This window comes from Mycetomoellerius zeteki, unplaced genomic scaffold (assembly GCF_001594055.1).
Source record: "Mycetomoellerius zeteki isolate Tzet28-1 unplaced genomic scaffold, Tzet1.0 scaffold164, whole genome shotgun sequence".
Lineage (NCBI taxonomy): Eukaryota > Metazoa > Arthropoda > Insecta > Hymenoptera > Formicidae > Mycetomoellerius > Mycetomoellerius zeteki.
In genome coordinates, this window is record NW_017256594.1 from 709,122 (window position 1) to 734,929 (window position 25,808).

General features: G+C 31.6%; 5 protein-coding genes across 5 annotated transcripts; 1 reads left to right on the forward strand and 4 right to left on the reverse strand.

Moving 5' to 3' along the window:
- The first annotated feature begins 114 nt into the window (after positions 1-114).
- rha lies at positions 115-5,002 on the forward strand. Its single transcript, XM_018445745.1, is given in 12 exon segments — positions 115-294; positions 399-558; positions 560-614; positions 925-1,072; positions 1,170-1,425; positions 2,424-2,737; positions 2,825-3,062; positions 3,133-3,253; positions 3,359-3,462; positions 3,533-3,814; positions 3,940-4,268; positions 4,573-5,002. Coding segments are annotated over 12 exon segments (2,403 nt in total). The 5' UTR covers positions 115-232; the 3' UTR covers positions 4,907-5,002.
- Positions 5,003-5,072: 70 nt separating this feature from the next.
- Positions 5,073-8,322, reverse strand: LOC108721183 (uncharacterized family 31 glucosidase KIAA1161). The gene is made up of 6 exons (XM_018445590.1): positions 8,266-8,322; positions 7,952-8,086; positions 6,428-7,285; positions 5,699-6,222; positions 5,421-5,577; positions 5,073-5,263 (listed from the first exon to the last, which is right to left on the reverse strand). Exons 1-6 carry the CDS (start codon positions 8,285-8,287, stop codon positions 5,073-5,075), a joined length of 1,887 nt encoding a protein of 628 aa, XP_018301092.1. The 5' UTR covers positions 8,288-8,322.
- Positions 8,323-11,221: 2,899 nt separating this feature from the next.
- On the reverse strand, positions 11,222-11,974 carry LOC108721184 (nucleolar protein 6-like). The gene is made up of 3 exons (XM_018445591.1): positions 11,845-11,974; positions 11,703-11,746; positions 11,222-11,515 (listed from the first exon to the last, which is right to left on the reverse strand). The coding sequence occupies exons 1-3, from the start codon at positions 11,972-11,974 to the stop codon at positions 11,252-11,254; spliced, it is 438 nt and encodes a 145-aa protein (XP_018301093.1). The 3' UTR covers positions 11,222-11,251.
- An 830-nt stretch (positions 11,975-12,804) lies between these two features.
- On the reverse strand, positions 12,805-16,104 carry LOC108721195 (uncharacterized family 31 glucosidase KIAA1161). Its single transcript, XM_018445601.1, has 6 exons — positions 16,020-16,104; positions 15,708-15,842; positions 14,674-15,531; positions 13,442-13,965; positions 13,164-13,320; positions 12,805-13,006 (listed from the first exon to the last, which is right to left on the reverse strand). The coding sequence occupies exons 1-6, from the start codon at positions 16,039-16,041 to the stop codon at positions 12,816-12,818; spliced, it is 1,887 nt and encodes a 628-aa protein (XP_018301103.1). The 5' UTR covers positions 16,042-16,104; the 3' UTR covers positions 12,805-12,815.
- A 2,495-nt stretch (positions 16,105-18,599) lies between these two features.
- On the reverse strand, positions 18,600-24,917 carry LOC108721286 (nucleolar protein 6). Its single transcript, XM_018445764.1, has 12 exons — positions 24,790-24,917; positions 23,564-24,103; positions 23,010-23,493; positions 22,613-22,897; positions 22,266-22,539; positions 21,889-22,183; positions 21,526-21,750; positions 20,987-21,421; positions 20,696-20,856; positions 20,067-20,320; positions 19,300-19,709; positions 18,600-19,122 (listed from the first exon to the last, which is right to left on the reverse strand). The coding sequence occupies exons 1-12, from the start codon at positions 24,793-24,795 to the stop codon at positions 18,859-18,861; spliced, it is 3,633 nt and encodes a 1,210-aa protein (XP_018301266.1). The 5' UTR covers positions 24,796-24,917; the 3' UTR covers positions 18,600-18,858.
- Between the last annotated feature and the right edge of the window lie 891 nt (positions 24,918-25,808).

A 25,808-nucleotide genomic window follows, 5' to 3' on the forward strand; every position in this document is an offset into this window, starting at 1 on the left:
TTTAAGCCCAGTTCCACAACTTGACACAACTTATGGTTAACTCTTAATCCAGATTCAACTTATTCATTGTCTTTTTCTAATTTTAGAATTGGAAAGAGACAATGAATAAGTTGAACCTCGGTTAACAGTTAATCGTGAGTTATGGAACTGGGCCTTAAAATAAGATAATTATTCAGGCGTTGTAGAGGGAGAGAAAGCGAAATGGTTGAGTGCAAGACGAACAGACCTGTTGATGGAAGTGGACGTGTGTAAGAGAGAGAAGCAAAAAGGAGATTCACCGGGCGTGCGAAGTTTGTGGGTCGATTTTTAAACACTTTAATGAGGATTATATTAAAATATGAGTAATAATGTATAGAGACATTTAATATGTATTTTCTAATTTCTCCTTTTTTCTTTAGGACAACTTCTGCTGCATCAGAGAACGCGATTCGTGTTTATGAATCCGTTACCATGACAGCGGATTTGAATCCGGGAGACTCTGGAGTGTGTAAATACATGGCAATATATTGCCGAATTTGTTATTTTGTATATTTTATGGAACTGAATATTTTATGGAAGTAAAATGACGGAAGCAACTAAATCTGATGTGCAAATCATTTTGAGCATAAAAGAAGGTAAAATTTTATAGATGTATCCTTATGTATACCTTAAGAACAGTGCAAGTTTTATTTCTAAAATTGATGTTTTCCTTGAAAATTCTTTTCTAGAGAAATATACTTATTCTTTATAATTATGTCATAATTTTAATAATAATTGGAACAGAAAGCCCAAAATATTATTAATTTATATAACTTATGAATTGTGATAATATTATAATAGTATGATTAGGGAAATTTATGTGGAACTTATGAGGAAATCAAATTGTTTATCAAATGATAGCAATTATTGCTATAAAATAAAATTTTATGTATGTATATGTTACAGGGAAGGGTTTTGAACAAGTTTTACAACCAACGTTATTGATTGGAACTTTAAATGGACATTCCTTAGAAACTGACAGAATCGAGTCGTGTCCGACTCCACAATATATCACAGACTTAGTTTGGGAAACTAATAAAGTAATGCTGAGAAGGTAAGGATGGTATATGTTCTTTTTATTCAAATCGCTATTACTTGCTAATAAAGTACTGATGTTTGATATTATATTTCATTTTGTATTCAATTTATAGAATGCGATCAGAGCACGTCTCATTAAAATTAGAATGCTTTGCTTTTAAAGAGAACGAAGGTAGAGAGAGACTCGGATACATTCTACTAAACATACGTTCTGCACAAGTAATGTCTAAATGTGGAGATTTGAGTCCAAAAGCAAGTTGGCACAAGTTGCTGGGATTACAGAGCAATCTTAAAATACAAAAACCTGAGTTACTTCTTGCATTAAGAGTTGAAGATCGGAAGGATGTAACTTTAAATCCAACAGTAGAGGTAAAATGTTCTATTATTTTGTATGAATAGTATATTCCGAGCTTAATAATAATCTATGTTCTCCTAGTAACGGAATAACAAATAATTATTAATAAAGTGAGAGAATAGTATAATATATTAATATATTATTATTAAATTATAATTAGATTAATAAAAATATATAAACTTATATATATAAGCTATCACTATCATATATTATTTCGTAGCTAAGAAGTTTGATAGAAAAAGATGTCATTTTGGAAAGTAATAAAATAATCCCTTATTTGCATCCTGATGAACAATTGATTCAATTAGGGCCTTTAGACACCTGTTGTGAATTATTCATATTAAGTATTATGGCTATGTATATAAGAAATTTGCATTTATTATTACCACAAAATCCAAATAAACATAGTACTGTACATTTATCATATCGAGTTCTGGAAAACGATGTAGAACTTAAACCGTTCGAGACAGAGTCTGGAAAATCTCATTTTGTCTCCGAAAAAGTAATAATGAGAATACGAAGCTCCTTAAGTGTTTTAAAACAATATTTACAATCAAAACCATATTTGTTAATATATTTAAAACATGAAAATGGCGTAATAGCTGAATCATCAGTTAATCTGCAATCTCTAGTACCCGCAGATAATTTGCAAGAATTTCTCAAATGTACTACGCATGCAAGTACTACTTTAAACGAACAATGTTTTCTAATTAAACAAGATTCGATAGAAAAACCCATTGAAAACCAGAACCATCAGAAACCTTACCTTGATTTGCAACTTAATTTGCAATATATTGGAAATAAAACAAATATTTTGTTCAACTCTGATACAACAATGAACTCTAACAATTGTATGATGTCTAACACTCAAATGAATCGTAATGAAGAAAGTATAAATAATGTCGATCAGGTAGAATAGAAACTTAATCATTTTATCGACAATATCCCACCCCAGTAATTATCAAAATTGATAGTGTAAAGATTATATGTAATTTCAAATATCTGATTTCAGAAATATCCAGAAATTGAGTCTCACAGAAATCCTAGTGGTGATTATGGAAAATCTAGTTTCAGGAATATTTCTCGTGAAACAAAATGTACAAAGGAATATAAAAATGTAAACAAACAATCTGTTGATTGCCAATGCTTAAAACATCAACCGGAGTCTAAAGTTACGTGTTCGCGCTTGTGCAATGGAATGCTGTATAATATTAATAAAAATCATATCAGAGATGTAGGATCTTATCACTGCTATTGTTTACGCATTTCACTTGAGGCAATATCATTGGTATCTGAGACGTTATCGGGACGAGAAATTGAATTTCGGTTTGATTTATATATATTTTTTCAATTAAAAGAATATAATAAGGATATTTCCTTTTCAGTTCTTTTTAATATAATTTTTCTACATAGATTTCACCATCCAAAAACCGAGGTCATGTCAACAGCGAACGCAACAATGCCAATTTTACCAAACGAGAAAGTTAAATTGCAAGATGTTGTATGCCAATTTTACTTTATATCCGCACCAAATGAAATAAAACAGTTACTACAATCTTTTCCACCGAAAATCAGTATATACGACAAAAACGAAAGTGATGAATTGTCACTACTAGTCCTTGATGTAAAACCGTTATTTTGTCAAGAAAAGGTAATATTAATGTTATAATTACATACAAATCTTATAGAATAATAAAAATTAAAATAAAAACTTTTTTCAGTTCGAATGTCAGTATAAATTATCTCTGTTCAATACAGATCGAAATAAAATTGCTGACGTGGATATTACACTCAAATTAGAAGATCGTGGACCGCATTGTATATTAAAGAAAGAAACTATTGGTAAGTATACATTAAATTTATTAAAATGTTTATGTTTGTTTCCTATTGTATTATTTCTTAATGATAGAACTTCAGTTCTCTATTTATTGAAATGGTTTATTTAAGATAAAAATCTTGGCCCACCAATATTGGACGACAGCTTAGCATATAAAATAGTGGACGAGCTCGAAACTTGGAAGGAACGCCAAAAAGAAATGTTTAAAGCTGAGGTAAAACGAGATAACAGCAATTTGATTGATAATTTCTATTTAATGACATTATTTGTGTGGTATGAATTAGCTCAAAAGAAAGGAAGAACGACATTTGAATATGCTGAGTGAGGAATGGCGAATGCAGAAGGAAAATCTGGAATCAAAGCTTGCATATAGTGTCGAACAATGTAAAACGTTAGCCAACAGTTTAAACAATGCTACTGAAGATTTGCGAAAGCGTAGATTGAAGAGCCTGGAAAATGAGACCAGACTGATAAAAGCAAACAAGGACTTGCAATGGAGATATGAAACCAAGTTACAAGAACTTAAAGATTTATTGAGTGCAACGCAAAGTGATCTTACGTCAAAGGTTTGTGAAGAATATCTCAGTTACATATATTTCGTTTCGGATCTTTCATGTAACATACACTTAAAAAGAGGACTATTAAATATTATATTTCATGATATGTACATACAACATTGCATTTTATGTAGATTGCCAAACTTGAGGAGAAAAAAGTTGCTTTAGAGGCACAAATGGAAATATTATCGTATGAAAACGAGAATATGAAATCGTCGATAAGTAAACAAATGGACGAATTGCAAATGTATCAAAAGGCATCATTAACTCAAGATCAAACAGCATCTTTGTTGCAAGAAGTAAAAATTCTCGAGGAAAAGTTAGATAATGCTCAGAAGGGAAAAGAATTTTTTAGAGAGCAATGGAGCAAAGCGGTTCGCGAATTACACAGGATGAAAGTGGATTATCAACAAGCTATGCAAGTTCAAATCAAGAACAGTAGGGAAGAACTGATGAGTGCGGAGTACGTTATATGTTACAGCATTATTTTAACTGATCTTATTATAGGAATCCTACTTCAGGTTAAAGCACTATTGACAAAATTTTGACAAATCGGTACATTGAAAGTAAAAATAAGAACATTTTTATTTTTTGCGATATATATTAACGTAAAATTTCTTAAAATTGAAATTTTTTAGTGATACCAGATTATTGTACAAGCTTCATGTAGATTTTTACAATACATTATGACATCGGGATAATTAAAATACGTAATATAATTTTATGGAAGCGCATCTTGTACTTACTTTCACTTTTCTTGCATATAGCATTGCGGAAATTTTGTCTGCAGACAGAAAAGCTTTGAATAACGATCAACTTTTGCTGAAAGAGCTTCAGAAAGAAATCGATGTGATCAAGCCGAAACAATCCTTTACGAAAGAAATCTACAATCAAATATTAACACCAGCTGATGATATATGTTACGACATTCCTTGTAATGGTAATAAAATCGTTGACGATAAATCAAAAGAATACAATGAGCGATTGCAGGCGCTGAAAGAGGAACGTGACGCTCTTTTAAGGACCGGAAATTACACGGATGATGACGTAGTGATTCAAAAACTTAACGCAGAGATTCGATCCTTACTGACAAGTAGATAGCGAATTTATTTTCTGCTTGTTTTCTCTGATTAACATTCGATTTTCATATAAGAAGAGGAAGGTATGTAATCTCGGAATCAAAATATATGACATGTTACAAGATAATTTATATATATTTATACAAATAAATGCTTTAAATATTTTACTGAAAAAATTTCTTAATTCTTTATGTTGATAATCTCTTGAAGTAAGAAAGTACTTCTAAAGGAGCATAATAATCTTCCACCCATCTCGGTCCTTCATAAGTGGTTCCTCGATTCATATCAATCCATGTTCCATTAGGTAAGTAGATATTACGACTTACGATACCCTCTTCAACAATCGGAGCAACCAATATAGATTCACCAAGGAGATATTCTGTAATTCAATTAAGCAGCAACATTCAATCATTAATTATTTATAGCTTACGACCAAGCTTTCTGGATTTGTCATGAACATTTATTTTTGAATAAGATTGATTGTTTAAATGTTTGACAAATTTGAAATGTAATTTTATATATTCTTATGAACTGACCGTCATCAATCTTGTGGGCATCTGAATTGAGCGGATCAATCCACCAAATGGGTGGATTTACAGGAGTACCTTTTTCAATAGCTTGCTGCATGGCATTTATAATTTCTGTCGTGTAATTCTCGTGCAATTCGGTATATATTCTGCAGATGTTGATAATCTGGTAAAATACAGATGGATATTATTTCTTCGCGATATTATGATTTATGAAAGAAATTAAATTCGTTAACTTATCGTACAGCAATCCATTCATCTCGGCTAGGATTATCCATATTACTCACTTCTTCATCGAAATCCCATGGCACAAAAGAATACTGCATCGATGGCATAAAGACAGTGGCCTGTAACCATCTGACGAATAACTCTCTAGATGGACGTTCCGTTCCATCGAGAGAACCGTTGAGATAGCCGTTGCCGCCGATCATGTCCGGCAGCACATAAACGTATCCGTTGAGATTCATCTGCAATAGCGTCGTGATCAGCGTGGGTAGACCATTGTTCCACGTCCACCTGGTGTCCTTGCCGATCATACGAACAAATATCGGTAAGTCCTGAGTACGCCATCCCACCCGCACTTCAATGTTACGGGGAAAGTTGGATGCGAGTTTGCGAACATATTCTTCCGTAAATATACCTGGCTGCAACTCAGACTGACCGTTTAACGTCGGCACCTGTGGTAACCAGGACACCTCGCCAGCATCGAACTTAAAGCTGTTGATGCCTAAACCTTGAAGACGCCTTACGCGTTTCATCCACCAATTCACAGCATTCGTATTCGTAAAGTCAATCGTGGCGGCATCTGAGCCTAAAAAAGATACAATTTAATGACACACATTAAGATTGAAAATTTACATAAATTACGGTCGTTTGCAAATAAATATCTGGGTATATTTTTTTTATTTTTTTAAGTAAAGTAGGGTGTTTAATATTTAAAAAATGTGGCAATCAAATTTTAGCAGAGAAAAACCATTGCTTTCAACAAGGAACGTCGATTTTAAACCAATCCTTACCCTGCCACCACGACATTTGAACGTTTCCATCGAGATTTTTAACAAAGTAATCGTTATTCAGAGCAGTGGAGTATGCGGATTCACAGTTTCGGTTGATGAAAGGATGTATCCACAAAGTGACGCGGAAGCCCTTGTCATTCAATAGCTTCGTAAGAGCACTGACATCGGGAAACTTGACGGGATCAAACTCGGCGGAACCGTAACAGGTCTCCCAATTATCGTCTATCTCGATCTGACTATTCTTGAATCCATGGGCGACGATTTCGTCCGCGTAGGTCTCTACCACTTTCGCGGTGATATTGGTCTTGTATCTAGCCCATGTAGACCATATAGGATATCGAACCATCAGGCTGTCGGGGCGACCCGTCGGTTTACCCAAATGCTTTTCTATTGCGTATTGATGAGCAGTTTTCGGATCCGGAAAAATACCTATTGTGTACGTGACATTGATGATGTCACGATGTTGATAGGGCGCTTTGTTCTTGATGATCATGCATAAGTACTTATCTCGATAATTGTTCTGATCGAGGAATAGTGGGATTGCATAGTCCACGTAAATGTAAACCCCTTTGCTGGACAGCCAATAACGCTCTGCTAATGCCATGTTTGAAGGGTGCGTAGGCAAATATGCTACTTCCTCATAGTGCATATTCTGTATAGGCCAGTACTGATGGCGAAACTGCGGCCCGCCGAACCATTGCGAGTCATCACTAAGTTGGAAACAATCAAAGAGTTCGCCATTAGGATCGTAGAGTGTACGAGTGATAATGATGGTTTGATGATCGGGACTCTTGTTGATTGAAGTGCCTATAGATCGATTACTCTTCGCGAAGAAGATATTAACCATCTCTGTGCCATCTAAAATAAATATTATATTTATCAATACAGCTTCTTCATTAAAACGTATAAAATTCATTTTGATTTTGCGGAGATATTAAATAACGCGAAGAAATATTGAAGCTTACGAAAATACACTCAAATTCATAATATTAAATTATATTCAATTTGGATTATTTTTGATCATTTTTATAGGTCACTACTATTCTTACTCAATATATCCTATTAATTTAACTAAAATAATGGAGTTAAACTATTTAATTCAAGAAAATGTATTAAATGCAGCTCTAATTATTTCATTATTTACTAAAGTCTATATGTTAATACAGACGTTATTTATCATGAAACTGACCATAGAAATGGATTGAATTACATTTTAACACATGTGGAAGTTAAAAATTGAAAAAATATTTAATTTAGGAGATTGGGTTACATTGTTCCTTTGATATAACAGTGTAATTGAAGTGACAGAAAAGCTAGCGCGCGTGTATATATATATATGTATATATGTATATAAAACATATTTGTAATATTAAATCTTATAAGGGATATGTGAGAAACACAGCCTACAGAATTAGATGCCTTAAACGGTCTAGCTGGATCCTAAGTGCTTGTATGAAATTAATAGAAATTGGTCATTTAACTAACATGAAGAACATAAGAAATATAAATTATATTATAACTCACCACTTTTCCTAAGGTTGATAATCATCATATTAGGACCCCTTTCGTCTTCTGCTACATCAAGAATACCATTTTGAACAACAAACTGAAACCCTTTGGCAGCAGTGAGGAATATCAGTATTATTAATAAACGCATTTCTAAAATAAATACAATTACATTAATTAAATAATCTTTATTTTCGTATATACAACACAGATGTGTTAATTAAAGAAAACGTCACAAAAACGTTTAGAAAAGATAAATATGTATAAGATGCAGATACATCGTCTATTTTCATTTGTTATTTGATCTCGATTCAAGAAAATTGTGCACTTACGGTTCCATTCCAACCGTTGCATTTTGCATTATAGTACTCTTGACGACTAAGCGGCTCTGATTTATGTCAACTTATAAATACTCGGACAACTATACATTCTGCTGATATTGTTATATCAATATAAAAAACATTAATCACGTTCGTTAAACTAAAAATCCGATATCAAATCATAAATAACGTATCTAATGTTTTCTATTATATGTTGCTATTAGAAATTTGATATTACGTATTAGTTTGATATCTGATTTCTAATTGTCTATATGTTTACAAGACTTTTTATATATTGTTTCATATAGTGTTTATTCAGTTTTTCAGCTATTAAAATTTTTATACCCATCCATGCTCTATTGAAACCCACAAAATATTTTTTTTTTTTTTGCGATAGTCCATAATTATTTCAATACATTTGCACAATAAAAATCGTACTCAATCTTTTCATTCTCAATTATTTAATAATTATAAAAAAAACATTTGTTCGTACTTTAGTGTATTTTTGTGCGTAACAAACAATTTCTAAAAATCTTTTAATATACTGAAAACATTCAGGAATTTTTGTGTGTATTAATTTTAATAAGAACGAATAATTTTTATTGCAAAATTATTATGCATAATAAAAACATTTCTTTTTGATTTTTAAAAATTCAATCAAAATATTTCAAAGCTATATTTTTACATGGTCTTATTGTATTTAATGAAATTCTTATCATCAAACCGAAATGGTAATAACTGAAAACTTTTTTTCCTTATTTGACCGATAAGTTTCAAAATACGTATATCATATGTACTATTATATATGCTATTTATACAATCTAATTTTTGCATTTACCTATGTAAGGCATTTCTTATTTACAGATATAAAAATATAGACGGCAAAATAATATTTTATTTCTTAATTTAAAGTACGTAGCTATATGGCTACATTGAAAACAAAAAGATAAATAAAATATTTATGGAAAAAATATTTATGGCAAAAAAAAGATACGCTGCTATTTTCTTGCTTGCAGGTTTTATAATGGAAGATAGAAAGTTTTGTTTATTGTATATATATGTAATAATTTTTTTATTGCCACCTCTTTTGTTTTAATAAAATTATTAATATGCAGATGTATTACATCTACAAGTTGACGAACTTTCAATATAATTTTCGAGTATTATTCGTGTTTATTCGTAATTTCCTTAATTTTAATATTATAATTTCACATAAATGTAACGTATGAGTGTTTAGAGTATTTCAGAACAGAAGAAATCGAATTTGAATTAAGATCAACGGAAATAAATGAAAATCAAGACATCGAATTACATTGAATTACACTGCTTTTACGTTCCTGTTATAACTTAAAATATACGAAGAATATTGTCAAGTCTAAATCTTAGAGAATGCCTGATAATATTTTTAAATGTAAGATTTTAAATACATTTTTCAATTATATCTGTTATATGAATTGCGCGTTGATTACAGTTGAAATGCAATCATAAATTAAAGGTGAAATAATATCAATGAAATGATCATTGATTTAATAAAAATGTTACTAATATCTTAAAAACTGGTATAAAATTTATTGCGAAAAATATTACTCTAACCAGAATTCGAATCTCCCGACTATCCGGGGTGGTGTCTTTTCTAATTCAATCACTGAGGTGTGTAATCATGTACATCACAATAACTAGTATTTAAGGAACAAAGATATTGAATATCAGAAAGATAATCTAGATATATATGTGTATGTACACATATATATATATATATTTACAAGTTTTTAAGTTATTAGTAGCATCATTATCAAATCAACGATCAATTTAATTCTGATATTATTTCAGCTTCAATTTATGATTATGGAGTATAGTTTATATAATTGAAAGATGTATTTAGAATTTACATACAAAAATATTATTAGGTACTAAGATCTAGTCTGGCATTATTCTACAAAGCGGTCTAGATTACTTAATTATTGACGAAAAATATTACTTATTATAAATTACATAAGATAACACCCGCTACATATACATACACGCGCGCGCACGCGAACACATTTTCAAATAAAAACAGTAAATATCTCGTACGATTGCAATTAAATTGATGTATTTAATGTATTTAATAATAAATTTTATCAATAACATTATCAATTGCGAATATCAGATTTTTAATACGAGCTATTATCTATCCATTTGTTATCTATAAAAGTATGTCCAACCAATGTGTGTTAAATGTGTAACATTTGTGAAACATAAAAAAACGAGTTCAATCATAAGAAAATAGAAGGAATTAGGGTAATATTAATTATCGTTTTTATAATTTAAATAAGATAGCATTTAGAATAATATGTATCTTATTATTTTATTTTAATGAAGAAATTTATTGCGATTCAACATTCATTAATTTACTCCATTTTGATGTGATATTTTATTATCCAGATTATTCCGGTAGATAGTGTGACTAGTACTCGACAATAAAGAAAAAAAAATTCGTCGATCTCATATAAAACTATATTGACATACTTATAACATTTTTCATTGGCAGAACTAGTGCGTACTCAGTGCACTTTAAAGCCGTTGTACAAAAATCGGCATTTAGATATAACGTTTAATAAAAATATAGAAACGAATTAAACCGCGAAATATTCAATACATTTTATTGTGCTATTTGATAAAATACACATTGGGCATTTTATCATTTGAAATATCTTACTTTTACATTTAGATTAGAATAGCGTACAACAGCTTTAATGTGCACTAAGTGCGCACTAGTTCTGCCAATGAAAAACGCTATTACATATGACCATTATTTAATTCGATAATTAGTTTTGTCATAGAATTAAAAGCATAGAAGTTTACTACTAATCTTCCTGCTAATATCATAACGAATATAAGTGAGCATTACATTTTTACAATTCTTTAACATAATATTTCGGTAGTCTCTTTGTAAAAAATATTTGTTTACTATATGTACAGATTCACAAATCTCGAGATTCTCGTGCTTTGAACATACCTATGTAATCGACTCTGATGTCAAGGAAAACTTTTTTTTATTCGGAATATCAATCGTGCGTATAATACCTCTCCCCAGAATGTAAAAATCCTCGATCATTGTCGAAATGTTTAAGATGAGTTTACCATCAGCATCGAGTTTTCTACAATTGGCTTCCGACACTTTGAAATCTTTACGCTCGAGGACAGTAGGTTTCAACAGAACTCCGATCACCGTTCCACCATAAGTATCATGGAAAAACAATGCGTAATCCCCATAACCATCCTGAAAACGAAAAAGAAACGAACATATAGAATACAGAGCGCTTCAAACTATTTAGATTATTTAATATTTAAATCATGTGACACATTAATTTTTTTCTGGAGTACACAGTGTTCATCAATATAATTCAATAAAATTAAGTTATTTTTAATTGTTAACAGTTTAAATAAATTATTAGGGGTACACTTACTCTTAAATCTTTTAAGAAACGTTGTATAGGATTGAAGTCCACGACTGGAATTTTTTATGAGAATGAGTCTTATATGGATGTAAATCTACAATTTTTGCTTTGCTGGGTGCATCGACTGCTTGCAGCCTTTTAGGAACCATACGTGACTTTAAATGCAGCAAACAATCATATTCCAAGAGCGGAGGACGGAATATAGGTTTTACATCTAGGACTGTATTATTGAACAATAAATCATCGAATAATTTCAGTGATTCCTTCGCGAATACACTCATACGATTTAAAACCAAATGCGATGGAGCTTTTCTAGTGCACAAGGTTTTCTGCTGATCGTAAGGAGTAGATATGAATAATATTGAGATGGTAGAGAACTGAGAGCTATATTAAATAATGTTTCTACGGCGCCAATTTCTTCATCTGTAAAATATAACATCATATATTGATACATTCTTTTACATAATAAGGTCAGAAGCGATAATACATAGTTTAAAATAAATATTTTCCGCTCGTTATCTTCTTTATATATCCTTACAGAAATCTAATTTAATAAAAAGTCGTGATTATTTATTATTGATATTAAAAATAATGAAAAATGCTTTTAATATATAAAATAAATATTTATCTTCCTATATACAATCATTACATCATTCCTAATTATTACATAAATCATTACCTTCTAATTAAATTTCTGTAATGATATCTGGATAAAATCAATTTCGATTAAGCCGAAACAATCCCCTACGAAAGAAACTTACAATCAAATATTTATGACAGCTGATGACATTTGTTACGACATTCCCTCGTTGACGGTAAATCAAAAGAATACAATGAGCGATTTCAAGCACTGAAGAAGGAACGTGACTTTAAGGACATTAATGGAAATTACACGGATGATGACATAGTGATTCAAAAACTTAACGCAGAGATTCGATCCTTACTGACAAGTAGATAGCGAATTTATTTTCTGCTTGTTTTCTCTGATTAACATTCGATTTTCATATAAGAAGAGGAAGGTATGTAATCTCGGAAACAAAATATATGACATGTTACAAGATAATTTATATATATTTATACAAATAAATATTTTAAATATTTTACTGAAAATTTCTTAATTCTTTATGTTGATAATCTCTTGAAGTAAGGAAGTACTTCTAAAGGAGCATAATAATCTTCCATCCATCTCGGTCCTTCATAAGTGGTTCCTCGATTCATATCAATCCATGTTCCGTTAGGTAAGTAGATATTACGATTTACGGCACCCTCTTCAATTATCGGAGCAACCAATATAGATTCACCAAGGAGATATTCTGTAATTCATTTAAGCAGCAACATTCAATCATTAATTATTTATAGCTTACGACCAAGCTTTCTGGATTTGTCATGAACACTTATTTTTGAATAAGATTGATTGTTTAAATGTTTGGCAAATTTGAAATGTAATTTTATATATTCTTACGAACTGACCGTCATCAATCTTGTGGGCAACTGAATTGAGCGGATCAATCCACCAAATGGGTGGATTTACAGGAGTGCCTTTTTCAACAGCCTGCTGCATGGCATTTACAATTTCTGTCGTGTAATTCTCGTGCAATTCGGTATATATTCTGCAGATGTTGATAATCTGGTAAAATACAGATGGATATTATTTCTTCGCGATATTATGATTTATGAAAGAAATTAAATTCGTTAACTTATCGTACAGCAATCCATTCATCTCGGCTAGGATTATCCATATTACTCACTTCTTCATCGAAATCCCATGGCACAAAAGAATACTGCATCGATGGCATAAAGACAGTGGCCTGTAACCATCTGACGAATAACTCTCTAGATGGACGTTCCGTTCCATCGAGAGAACCGTTGAGATAGCCGTTGCCGCCGATCATGTCCGGCAGCACATAAACGTATCCGTTGAGATTCATCTGCAATAGCGTCGTGATCAGCGTGGGTAGACCATTGTCCCACGTCCACCTGCTGTCCTTGTCGATCATGCGAACAAATGTCGGTAAATCCTGAGTGCGCCATCCCACCCGCACTTCAATGTTACGGGGAAAGTTGGATGTGAGTTTGCGGACGTATGCTTCGGTGAATATACTTGGTTGCAACTCAGATGGACCGGTCAACTTCGGCACTTGTGGTAACCAAGACACCTCGCCGGCATCGAACTTAAAGCTGTTGATGCCTAAACCTTGAAGACGCCACACGCGTTCCGTCCACCAATTCACAGCATCCGCATTCGTAAAGTCAATCGTGGCGGCATCTGAACCTAAAAAATATATGATTGAATGACATTAAAAGATTGAAAATTAACATAAATTACGATCCTTTACAAATAAATATCTCGGCAGGGTTGGGTAGTGCTAAGTTAAAAAGATAAAAGTTAAGTTAAAAAGTTAATTAATTTTAACTTAGTTACATTTTAGACTTTTAACTTTTTAACTTAATTTAGTTACATTTTATCAGTAACTATTAACTTTTAATATGATTTTTTTTAAGTCAATCCTCAGACACAATGCGAGAGAATAATGAGTATATAATTTAATAATTTTATATTGTGTAATCGTTACTTGAACAAAAATAACCAGATTCTTTAATAACATGATGCGAGAAAAGAAAAAAACGAAAAATTATATAAAATGGTCAAACTTTTTCTTTTTCTTTTTTTTTTGGTTGTTCGTTCGGACCAAATTTAACATTTCACTTTTCAATTACTTTTTTTTATTAACTTAACTTTTAATTCAATTAATTTCATTATGGATTAACTTATATTTTAATTAAGTTAAATTTTCAAAGCTATTAACTTTAACTTAACTTGGTTACAAAAAAAGTTAACTTACCCAATCCTTTATCTAGGTATATTTTTTTATTTCTTTAAGTGCAGGGTGTTTAATAATTAAAAAACGTAGCAATTAAATTTTAGCAGAAAAGAAACATTATTTTCAACAAGAAACGTTGATTTTAAACCAATCCTTACCCTGCCACCACGACATTTGAACGTTTCCATCGAGATTTTTAACAAAGTAATCGTTATTCAGAGCAGTGGAGTATGCGGATTCACAGTTTCGGTTGATGAAAGGATGTATCCACAAAGTGACGCGGAAGCCCTTGTCATTCAATAGCTTCGTAAGAGCACTGACATCGGGAAACTTGACGGGATCAAACTCGGCGGAACCGTAACAGGTCTCCCAATTATCGTCTATCTCGATCTGACTATTCTTGAATCCATGGGCGACGATTTCGTCCGCGTAGGTCTCTACCACTTTCGCGGTGATATTGGTCTTGTATCTGGCCCAGGTAGACCATATAGGATATTGAACCATCAGACTGTCGGGAAGAACCGTCGGCTTACCCAAATGGTTTTTTACTGCATATTGATGAGCAGTTGTCGGATCCGGAAAAACACCTATTGTGTACGTGACGTTGATGATGTCACGATGTTGATAGGGCGCTTTGTTCTTGGTGATCATGCATAAATACTTATCTCGATAATTGTTCTGATCGAGAAATAGCGGGCTTGCATAGTCCACGTAAATGTAAATCCCTTTGCTGGATAGCCAATAACGCTCGGCTATTGCCATGTTTGAAGGGTGCGTAGGCAAGTACGCCTCTTCCTCATAGCACATATTCTGTATAGGCCAGTACTGATGGCGAAACTCTGGCCCTCCGAACCATTGCGTGTCATCACTAAGTTGGAAACAATCAAGGAGTTCGCCATTAGGATCGTAGACTGTACGAGTGATAACGATGGTTTGATCATCGGGATTCTTGTTGATTGAAGTGTCTACAAATTGATTAGTCTTCGCGAGGAAGATATTAGACATGTTCGTGCCATCTGAAATAAATATTATTTTTGTCAATACAGCTTCTTCATTAAAACGTAGAAAATTATATAGAATTAGATATCTTAAACGGTTTAGCTGGATCCTAAGTGCTTGTATGAAATTAATAGAAATTGATCATTTAACTAACCTGAAGAACTTAAGAAATATAAATTATATTATAACTCACCACTTTTCGTGAGCTTGCTAATAATCATATTAGGATCCTCTCCATCTTCTGCTACATCAAGAATACCATTTTGAACAACAAACTGAAATCCTTTGGCAACAGTGAGGAATATCAGTATTATTAATAAACGCATTTCTAAAATAAATACAATTATATTAATTAAATAATTTTTATTTTTTTACATATAACGAAGGTGTTATTTAAGAAACGTCGCAAAAGCGTTTAGGAAAGATGAATATGTATAAGGTGCAGACACATCGTCTGTATTTTCGTCTGTTATTTGATCTCGATCCAAGAAAATTGTGTACTTACCGCTCCGTTCCAACGGTTGCATTTTGCACTATAGTACTCTTGACAACTAAGCGGCTCCGGTTTACGTCGACTTATAAATACTCGCACTACTACAATCTGCTGATATGGTTATATCAATATAAAAAACATTAATCGCGTTCATTAAACTAAAGCGTAATTTTCTATGATATTGTGCTATTAGAAATATGATATCACGTAGTCGTTTGATATCTCATTTCTAATTATCAATATGTTTGCAAGACTTTTCATGTATTGTTTCATATATTGTTTATTTAGTTTTTCAGATATTAAAATTTTTATACCCATCCATGCTTGAATAAAACGCACGAAATGTTTTTTTTTTGTTGCGATAGTCCATAATTACTTCAATACGTTTGGACAATAAAAATCGTACTTAATCTTTTCGTTTCCAATTATTTAATAGCTATAAAAAAAATATTTGTTTGTACTTTTGTGCACCTTTGTGCGTAATAAATAAACAGTTTATAAAAATATTATATACTGAAAACATTCACGGATCTTTGTGTGTATTAATTTTAATAAGAACGAATAATTTTTATTGCAAAATTATTATACATAATAAAAACATTTTTTTTTATTTTTAAAAATTCAACTAAAATATTTCAAAGCTATATTTTTACATGGCCTTACTGCATTTAATGAAATTCTTATCATCAAACCGAAATGGTAATAACTGAAAACTTTTTTTTTCTTATTTTTCCGATAAGTTTCAAAATATCATATGTGCTATCATACAAACTGTTATTTATACAAATTAATTTTTGCATTTACCTATGTAAGGCATTTATTATTCAATATTGCTTATTCATAGACATGAAAATATACACGGCAAAATATTTTATTTCTTAATTTAAAATACGTAGCTATATGGCTACAGTGGAAACAAAAAGATAAATAAAATATTTATAAACAAAAAAAAGAATATGCTGCTATTTTCTTGTTTGCAGGATTTGGATAATGGAAGATAGAAAGTTTTGTTTATTATATATGTTTATAATAATTACTTTATTGCCACTTCTTTTCTTTCAATAAAATTAATTATCTTAATATAATTTTTCAGACAAATCTGTTTTAATATGCAGATGCATTACATCTCCAAGTTGACGATTTCAATATAATTTTCAAATATTATTCGCATTTACTCGTAATTCCTTTACTTTTAATATTGTAATTCCATATAAATGTAACGTATAAGTGTTTAAAATATTCCAGAACAAAAGAAATCGAATTTAAATTAAGATCAAAGGAAATAAAGGAAATCAAGACATCGAATTACATTAAATTAAACTGCTTTTATGTTCTTGTTATAATTTAAAATATACAAAGAATATTGTCAGGTCTAGATCTCAGAGAATGGCTAATAATATTTTTAAATGTAGATATTAAATACATTTTTCAATTATATCTGCTATACGAATTGCGCGCCGATTACTGTTGAAATATAATCATAAATTGAAGATGAAATAATATGAATGAAATTGATCATTGATTTAATAAAAATGTTACTAATATCTTAAAAACTTATAAAAAATTTATTGCGAAAAATATTACTCCAGTCAGATTTCAAATCTCTCAACTATCCGAAGTCTTTTCCAATTCAATCACTGAAGTGGGTGATTATACATGTGGCAATAATTAGTATATAAAGAACAAACGTATTGAAAGACCGACGTATATAAACAATAAGATATCAGAATGATAATCTAGATATGTGTATGTATATATACGAGTATATATTGTTTACAAGTTTTTAAGTTATTAGTAGCAAATCATTATCAAATCGACGATTTTAATTTTATTTCAGCTTCAATTTAAGATTATACAGAGTACAGTTTATATAAATGAAGGATGTATTTAGAATTTACATACAAAAATATTATTAGGTACTAAGATCTAGTCTGGATTTATTCTACGTATAGCGGTTTAGATTACTTTATTATTGACGAAAAATATTACTTATTATAAATTAAAAGATAATAGCCGCTACATATACATACACGCGCGTGCGCGAACACATTTTCAAATAAAAAAAATAAAGATCTCATACAATTGCAATTAAATTGATGTATTTAATGTATTTAATGATAAATTTTATCAATAACATTATCATTTGCGAACATCAGATTTTTAATAAGAGCTATTATCTATCTATTTATTATCTACAAAAGTATGTCCAATCAATGTGTGTTAAATGTGTGTAACATTTGTGAAACGTAAAAGAAAACGAGTTCAATCATAAGAAAATAGAAGGAATTAAGGTAATATTGATTATCGGTTTTTATAATTTAAATAAAATAACATTTAAAATAATATGTATCTTATTATTTTATTTTAATAAAGAAATTTATTGCGATTCAACATTCATTAATTTACTCCATTTTGATTTAATACTTAAAGTAAAAAATGTAGTTCAGGTTTATTTAGGTTTTTAGAATATATGACAAACAATGTTGCTTGACATGTGGCGAGATTCAACCTTGAGAAAAATATACTTGTTTTATGAGGTGTGATTATTCCGGTAGGTCATGTGATTACTCGACAATAAAGAAAAAAAAATCGTCAAGCTCATACAAAACTATACTGACATGCTTATATACAATGACCATTATTTAATTCGACAATTAGTTTTTTTATACTATAACTATAAATGCAAGAAAGTTAATTACTAATCTTCCTGCTAATGTCGTAACAAATATAAGTGAGCATTATATTTTTACAATTCTTTAACATAATATTTCGGTAGTCTCTTTGTAAAAAAATATTTGTTTACTATATGTACAGATTCACAAATCTCGAGATTCTCGTGCTTTGAACATACCTATGTAATCGACTCTGATGTCAAGGAAAACTTTTTTTTATTCGGAATATCAATCGTGCGTATAATACCTCTCCCCAGAATGTAAAAATCCTCGATCATTGTCGAAATGTTTAAGATGAGTTTACCATCAGCATCGAGTTTTCTACAATTGGCTTCCGACACTTTGAAATCTTTACGCTCGAGGACAGTAGGTTTCAACAGAACTCCGATCACCGTTCCACCATAAGTATCATGGAAAAACAATGCGTAATCCCCATAACCATCCTGAAAACGAAAAAGAAACGAACATATAGAATACAGAGCGCTTCAAACTATTTAGATTATTTAATATTTAAATCATGTGACACATTAATTTTTTTCTGGAGTACACAGTGTGCATCAATATAATTCAATAAAATTAAGTTATTTTTAATTGTTAACAATTTAAATAAATACACTTACTCTTAAATCTTTTAAGAAACGTTGTATAGGATCGAAGTCCACGACTGGAATTTTTTGAAGAGAATGAGTCTTATATGGATGTAAATCTACAATTTTTGCTTTGCTGGATGTATCGACTGCCTGCAGTCTTCTAGGAATCATACGTGACTTTAAATGCAGCAAACAATCATATTCCAAGAGCGGAGGACGGAATATAGGTTTTACATCTAGGACTGTATTATTGAACAATAAATCATCGAATAATTTCAGTGATTCCTTCGCGAATACACTCATACGATTTAAAACCAAATGCGATGGAGCTTTTCTAGTGCACAAGGTTTTCTGCTGATCGTAAGGAGTAGATATGAATAAAGGTGGAAGAGAACTGCGAGCTGTATTAAATAATGTTTCTATGGCAGCAATTTCTTCATCTGTAAAATATAACGTCATGTATTGATACATTTTTTACATAATAAGGTCAGAAGCTATAATATATAGTTTAAAATAAATATTTTCCGCTCGTTATCTTCTTTATATATCCTTACAGAAATCCAATTTAATGAAAGGTAGTGATTATTTATTATAGATATTAAAAATACTGAAAAGTGCTTTTAATATTTAAAATAAATAATTAATCATTATCTTCTAATTAAATTTCTGTAACGATATCTGGATAAAATCAATTTCGATTTTAATATCAATTGATTATTTCAATTAAATGATTATTTCGAAATTGCGAAAATTCAGTCGTATTAAGAAATGAGAAATATATTAAGATATTAATTTACTGGTCATCTCGCCGTTGAAATTAACAATCACGGAATCGGTGTTCCAATGAGCTCTCGCAACAATTTCCAGAAATCGTAGAAATGCTACTTGCGGCGTCTGAGCCGGCTTATATGGCTCTGGTGCTAGGTACAACGATGCCATGAGCAATTCAACTACAATTTCAGGTATATGAGTGTCGTCCAACAGTTGCGCCGATAACCAACGTTTCGCCAAACAGTTAGCGGGACCGAATGACGGTTGCTGAGAATGCAATCTGAAAGAATGAGAATTGAGACTGTAATATATACTATTCATTTTTTTCTTTATTATATATGATTCATCTCATATGAATTATATTATGGAGGCATATCTCTTATTTAATCTTCAATACTCTAAATTTTGTATTTTGTATAATGATATATGAAATCTTAGATTTATTAAAGAATGATTTTTATATCAATCATCTTTAGAGGTAATTATTAATTATAGTAACGTTTCTTGTATCATGCAGTCTAGAGATATCTGCTGACAATCAAATCCGAAACAAATTCTAATTTAAGAAAAAGTATTACTTTCAAAATAAAAGATATGTTCTTAAGTTTTAAATATATGAATTATCCTAACAAGAATTACATTCATCAATTCTTACCCATGCAAGGCGCTGCTCAATTTCGGTAAATGAAATAATTTGTTTTCTAATTCAATGGATTCTTCATTGTCCCTGTATTTAATCACTCCGTCTTCCTTAACTTGTTTCATTAAAGCAATTTCTTTCTGATGTGCCACTCTTAATCGAAAAACGAACCCATTCTAATAAAAAGATATAATTTTATATTCTCTATCAAAAGAGGAATATGTAATTTAAATGCAATATTATTAAGGATATTTATAATACAATGTTACTATTAGAAATATTACAGTATTAAAATAATCTATTAACCTGATAAACATCTATATACGAAGGATTCGCCTGTACTGTCAATGCATGCTGCGTCCTGAGGCATTCCGCGATTTGTATGTGAAACGCGGCCTTCGTCTTCCTAATGGCTTCCAATTCCTCAGGCCATTTCCCACTAGTTGACAACTGTAATGTCGCTTCGAGCGCGTGAACATATGTAGGGCATTTTGTGATGTTCTTTGAGAGGCTCAGGCAATTTTTGTTTTCCTCGGTGATACCATCGATCTTGCGATGAACTGTAGCAAGCGGTGGAAAGATTTCGGCATATCGGAAAACCGGGCTCGAGCCTTGCACACCGTTTATTGTCAAAGGCATATCGTTCAAAGACATCAAATTCTTCTCTAAGGTATTGAAAGCTTGCAAAACCTTCAATGTAGCTTCTTCACCGGTCCCGTACACAAAGTGCGTTATTTTATACTAAATAAAAGTACATAATCATAAAGTATAAAATTTAAAGAAAATAGTGGTAATTAAGAATAAAGCATTTTAACAAATGAATATGTTAATATTCATAAAGTTACCTTGTGCAATTTTAGCAAATCTTCCATTTGATTTGCGACGTATAAATATTGATTTTTGAAGATATTGAACTTTGTTTCTAATAGAAATACTATTATCTTCCTGCATATCATTCTCTTGTCTGCGAGAGTTTTACCTTTTGACCAAATCACAGCCTCACGAATGGCTCCATCTTTAAATCTACGTAATTCAGACTTGTCGCCCCAAAAATTTCTGAAGTCAACTGCCTGCAAAATAAAATACAAAGTTTTATATTTTATAGCATATTGTAAATATTAATTTTAAAAGTATTATTATATACTATTACTTTAAATAATAATTGTTGCATTCTTTATTTTAAGACGTTATTTCAATGACTTGCTTACTTCTGGTAAATTCGCTTCAGGTCCTTTATCCACGATATCGAAACATGTTTCAGGATTCAATTCTAGTCCAATAACAAGCTTTTCAATATTATCTGACACCTCCTCGGTGCATTCCCATTCCTTACATACATTGGGTAGCACGCACAATCGATTAATTCTATCTCCTAGACCTCTCTTCAGAACATCAAAAAGTAATTTAATCGCCTGAGTACGTTTGTCAGGTCCATAATTTAGTTTGTTATCCACGGTAGATTTGGCATTCACTGTTATCTCTAAAAAGGATTTATCCCGAAAACTACACATGTAAAAATGACAAAAGTTAAAATTAAAATAGATCTGACGTTTTTCAATACAATTTATATCAATCTGTGAATTACCATAAAATGTGATCAAATGCTATATGAAATGGCACGTTTCGCATGAAAAGTGCATGAAAGCTATCGACGTGTATATTGTCTACATGTTTCAGGCATAGCGCCGCTTCTCTCTGTACCCATGAAAAAGTGTCTTTCGATAGATTTGCAGCAAAATTACAATATCCGCTTGTATCAAGAAAGACACAATCGTAGTATTTGTGATAATGGGATACTTGATTCTGATTATTCTTGTCTTCACACATGGTAATTCCACTCTCGTACCAATTTCCCTGTGCTATTTCAAATAAAAGCAATTACTATCTCGGATAACACAAAAAAATAATGTAATTAATAACTTTTCAAGATACCTAAGCAAATCCATACATTCCGTATAATCTGAAAACTGCTCATAAAAGTGTTCAGCTTTTTCTCGCGCAGTAAATAGATTACTAACATAGTAATGATGTGGCTAGTGAAGCCGTCATATCCCTTATTTAATTCACGTTGGCGCAACCATATTTTCAGTAAAATTATACCGTCCCTCAAATTTGGATACTCTTTTATTGCTTGTGCAACTTCGGAATTTGTTCTCAACATTATCAAGTCATGCAATACCAGAGAGTTATAATGTGGAGTGGGAGGTAAAGACTTTGCTGTAGGCAAAGTAACACAATATAAAAAATATGATATTTTATAGTATAAAATTTTACACTAATTTTCTCTAATTTTCATTTAAAATATAAATCTATAAATCATCAAACTTACCGTCTTCCAAAGAACTGCTTTCCTTGTTGTTGAAATACCATCCTGGCCTAACACTATTTTTCTCTGGCAGAAATCTATTTAGCTTAAAACTACTTTGCTGCGCAGATATGTGTATCATTATGTCTACCTTTTTGTTCAACTTTCCACTGGGCCGAAGCTTCAAGGAAGGTCTTAGATTGTCACCGATAAATTTCTTAGTCTCGGCGATATCGCTTCCTATATTCGAAGCTACGAACGCCAAATATGTCGCTTTCTTTCTAAAATACACATAGTTCTGATAATCCTGCTTCCGGAATGAACTGGTTGGCATCTCCACCATTATGTCCACGGTAACAGTGGATCCGAGAATACATCCTGAATTATAAGATCCAACCACACTAATGTTGGATGGCTTCAAGAATTTAAAAACACTCTTAGTTTTTTTTGGTATGTTTGGCACAGGAATGCAAATACCTAATTTATCACTCAAATTATTATCTACAAGCTGAAATACATTAATAAATTAGACATATTTTATTGCCTCTTATATCTTACAGTTCAGATGTATTGCTTACCGGAACTTCTTCAGTCTCTTCGATAGATTCAATTGCTGCTTTCAACTTCCCAAACCAAATCTCAAATAACGCTTTATATTTATTTTTGAGTCTCACTTCGTTCAGAACCTCTTCGATTTGAAGTCGAAACAAATTTGAATGAAATAAATTCTCAGTTTCCCTAAGCTGACTGAGTTCTTCGACCGTTGGTTGCTTGTAAAGATTTTTTTCTAACTTTTTCTTTTTCTTAGGTGCTATCTCGATTAATTCATCTGTAACTTTCTTCCTCTTCTTTTCTTGATTTTCTGTGAGATATTCAATCTCTTGACTGTCCAATTCTATTTCTTCCTCTTCATCATCTTGTATTGAATCCGCATTGTCAGATTCAAGATCTTCGTCATCGTTCTCTTCTCCCATCAAATCTGCATTATCAGAGTCTACTGAATTCTCTTCATCAATCTCTGAATTTATTGTACTTTCATTATCGGATTCAGAATTCATCGAATCTTCATTTTCGACAGTATTCTCAGCCTTGTATCTATTGTGCTTCACTTTGCTCAACTGAAATTATTTATCAAATATCTTTTTTTCATTTTTTTTTCTGCAGAAGCATTATTATACATCAAGTAAAGAATATTTCTAAATTTTAATGTATGCATATAAGTACACTAGTATTTGAATTAATATACTGATTTAAAATAATATATAAAATTATAATATAAATAATATATTAAACAATATATAAAATTTATAAATTATTTTAAACAAATTAAATTTTAAAAATTATATATCAAGGAATAATAGGTCTATTTTTTATTGTCTATTTTATTCTTTGACTAAACTGAACTAAAATTCTTTTTCGTTTTCAATATATGTATATATACATAAGTACATTAGATAAATATACAGTATATAACACTTCTACCTTCGATTTTCCTGTAATTTCGTAAATTTGTGTATTTTCATGCACAGAATATATTCCAAGTGATGATTTTCCTTCTCGGAATAAATTCTACGCCTGAAAATACACAAACGTACAAAATTACATAAAAATTAGAGGTGAGAGTATTACTTATACTGCATATTTAACATATCAAAATTTAGATATGACACAAAAGTAATTTTTAATTAATCACTGTATACAAACGTAACATTTTTTGAGAGGTTATAAGAGTTAGAAACACAATTTGATGCTTCACCAAATAAATAAAATACAGTAATAAAATTTGGTATACTCTCGAAGGTACCTTCATTTTCCTTCTGCTATTGTATGATTCAAAAGCAGTTTTTAATTTTTATTGAGCTTTACGTTGCAAAACACACCGGCTAGACACACCACATGCTCGACACGCCTTCCAATAGTTCCAATATTTCCCAGAACATTCTTTTTCTTCTTAAAATCCCCTGCATGGTTTTTCGACCCTATTCCCCAGAAATTCGGTCTGACCACGTGACCAAAATTACTCGTTGCAACAACGACATCTGTTCTCCATTTTTGTCTCCTAAAACTCACGTTTCTTCGTCGGTATACCATTGTTGGATGAACAAGCTTTTACCAATTAACATCTGGAAAATAATATCTCGTATCGCGTATAATTAATCCTAGAGACCGATGGAAACATATGTAAAATATATCGTGTAAGAAGCGTAATCAACGCGAAACCCTCGTTCCAATTAGAAACGCACCGTTCCGCGAAGTAATTGCAATGCAGATTCACAATGCGTTCCATTCTGCTTTTCCGGTAAAAGTCGTTGCATAACGGTCAGTCGGTTCATCGCGTAGCTCTCACTTTCATTTCGTCATTCTGACGCCTCGTTATCTCGCCCAGAAGTAAGAAAATGGATTTTCAAGAATTTTCCAGCGCGACGAGAGTTATCGACGGATGACGATCCGCTGCACCCCGCGCGGTCGTGTCGACGGCGGTGTCAATGACAGCTGGACGCGATGACGACAGTCAATGGCGTACGCGCAAGGTAGATGCACCTGTGTCGATCTGTCGATGTGTCAGAGGCAGAGTCTCGACGTTAGATCACCGTGACGCCGAGTAATACGGGTGCCGTCGTGCGATCCCTACGGATGTGCTGCCAATCCTAGGAGTGGCCCGCGAAGCGAATCGAGCTGAATCCAGGGAGTCGCGGCACCGGAGAACCGTATGTGCTGTTTAACGTGGATGTTTATGGCTGGCATGTTAAATGGCAATGAACATGGAAGTGGCGGAGGCGTCCGAGCTGACGTCCGACGCCCGTCTCTCGACGTCGGCGGACT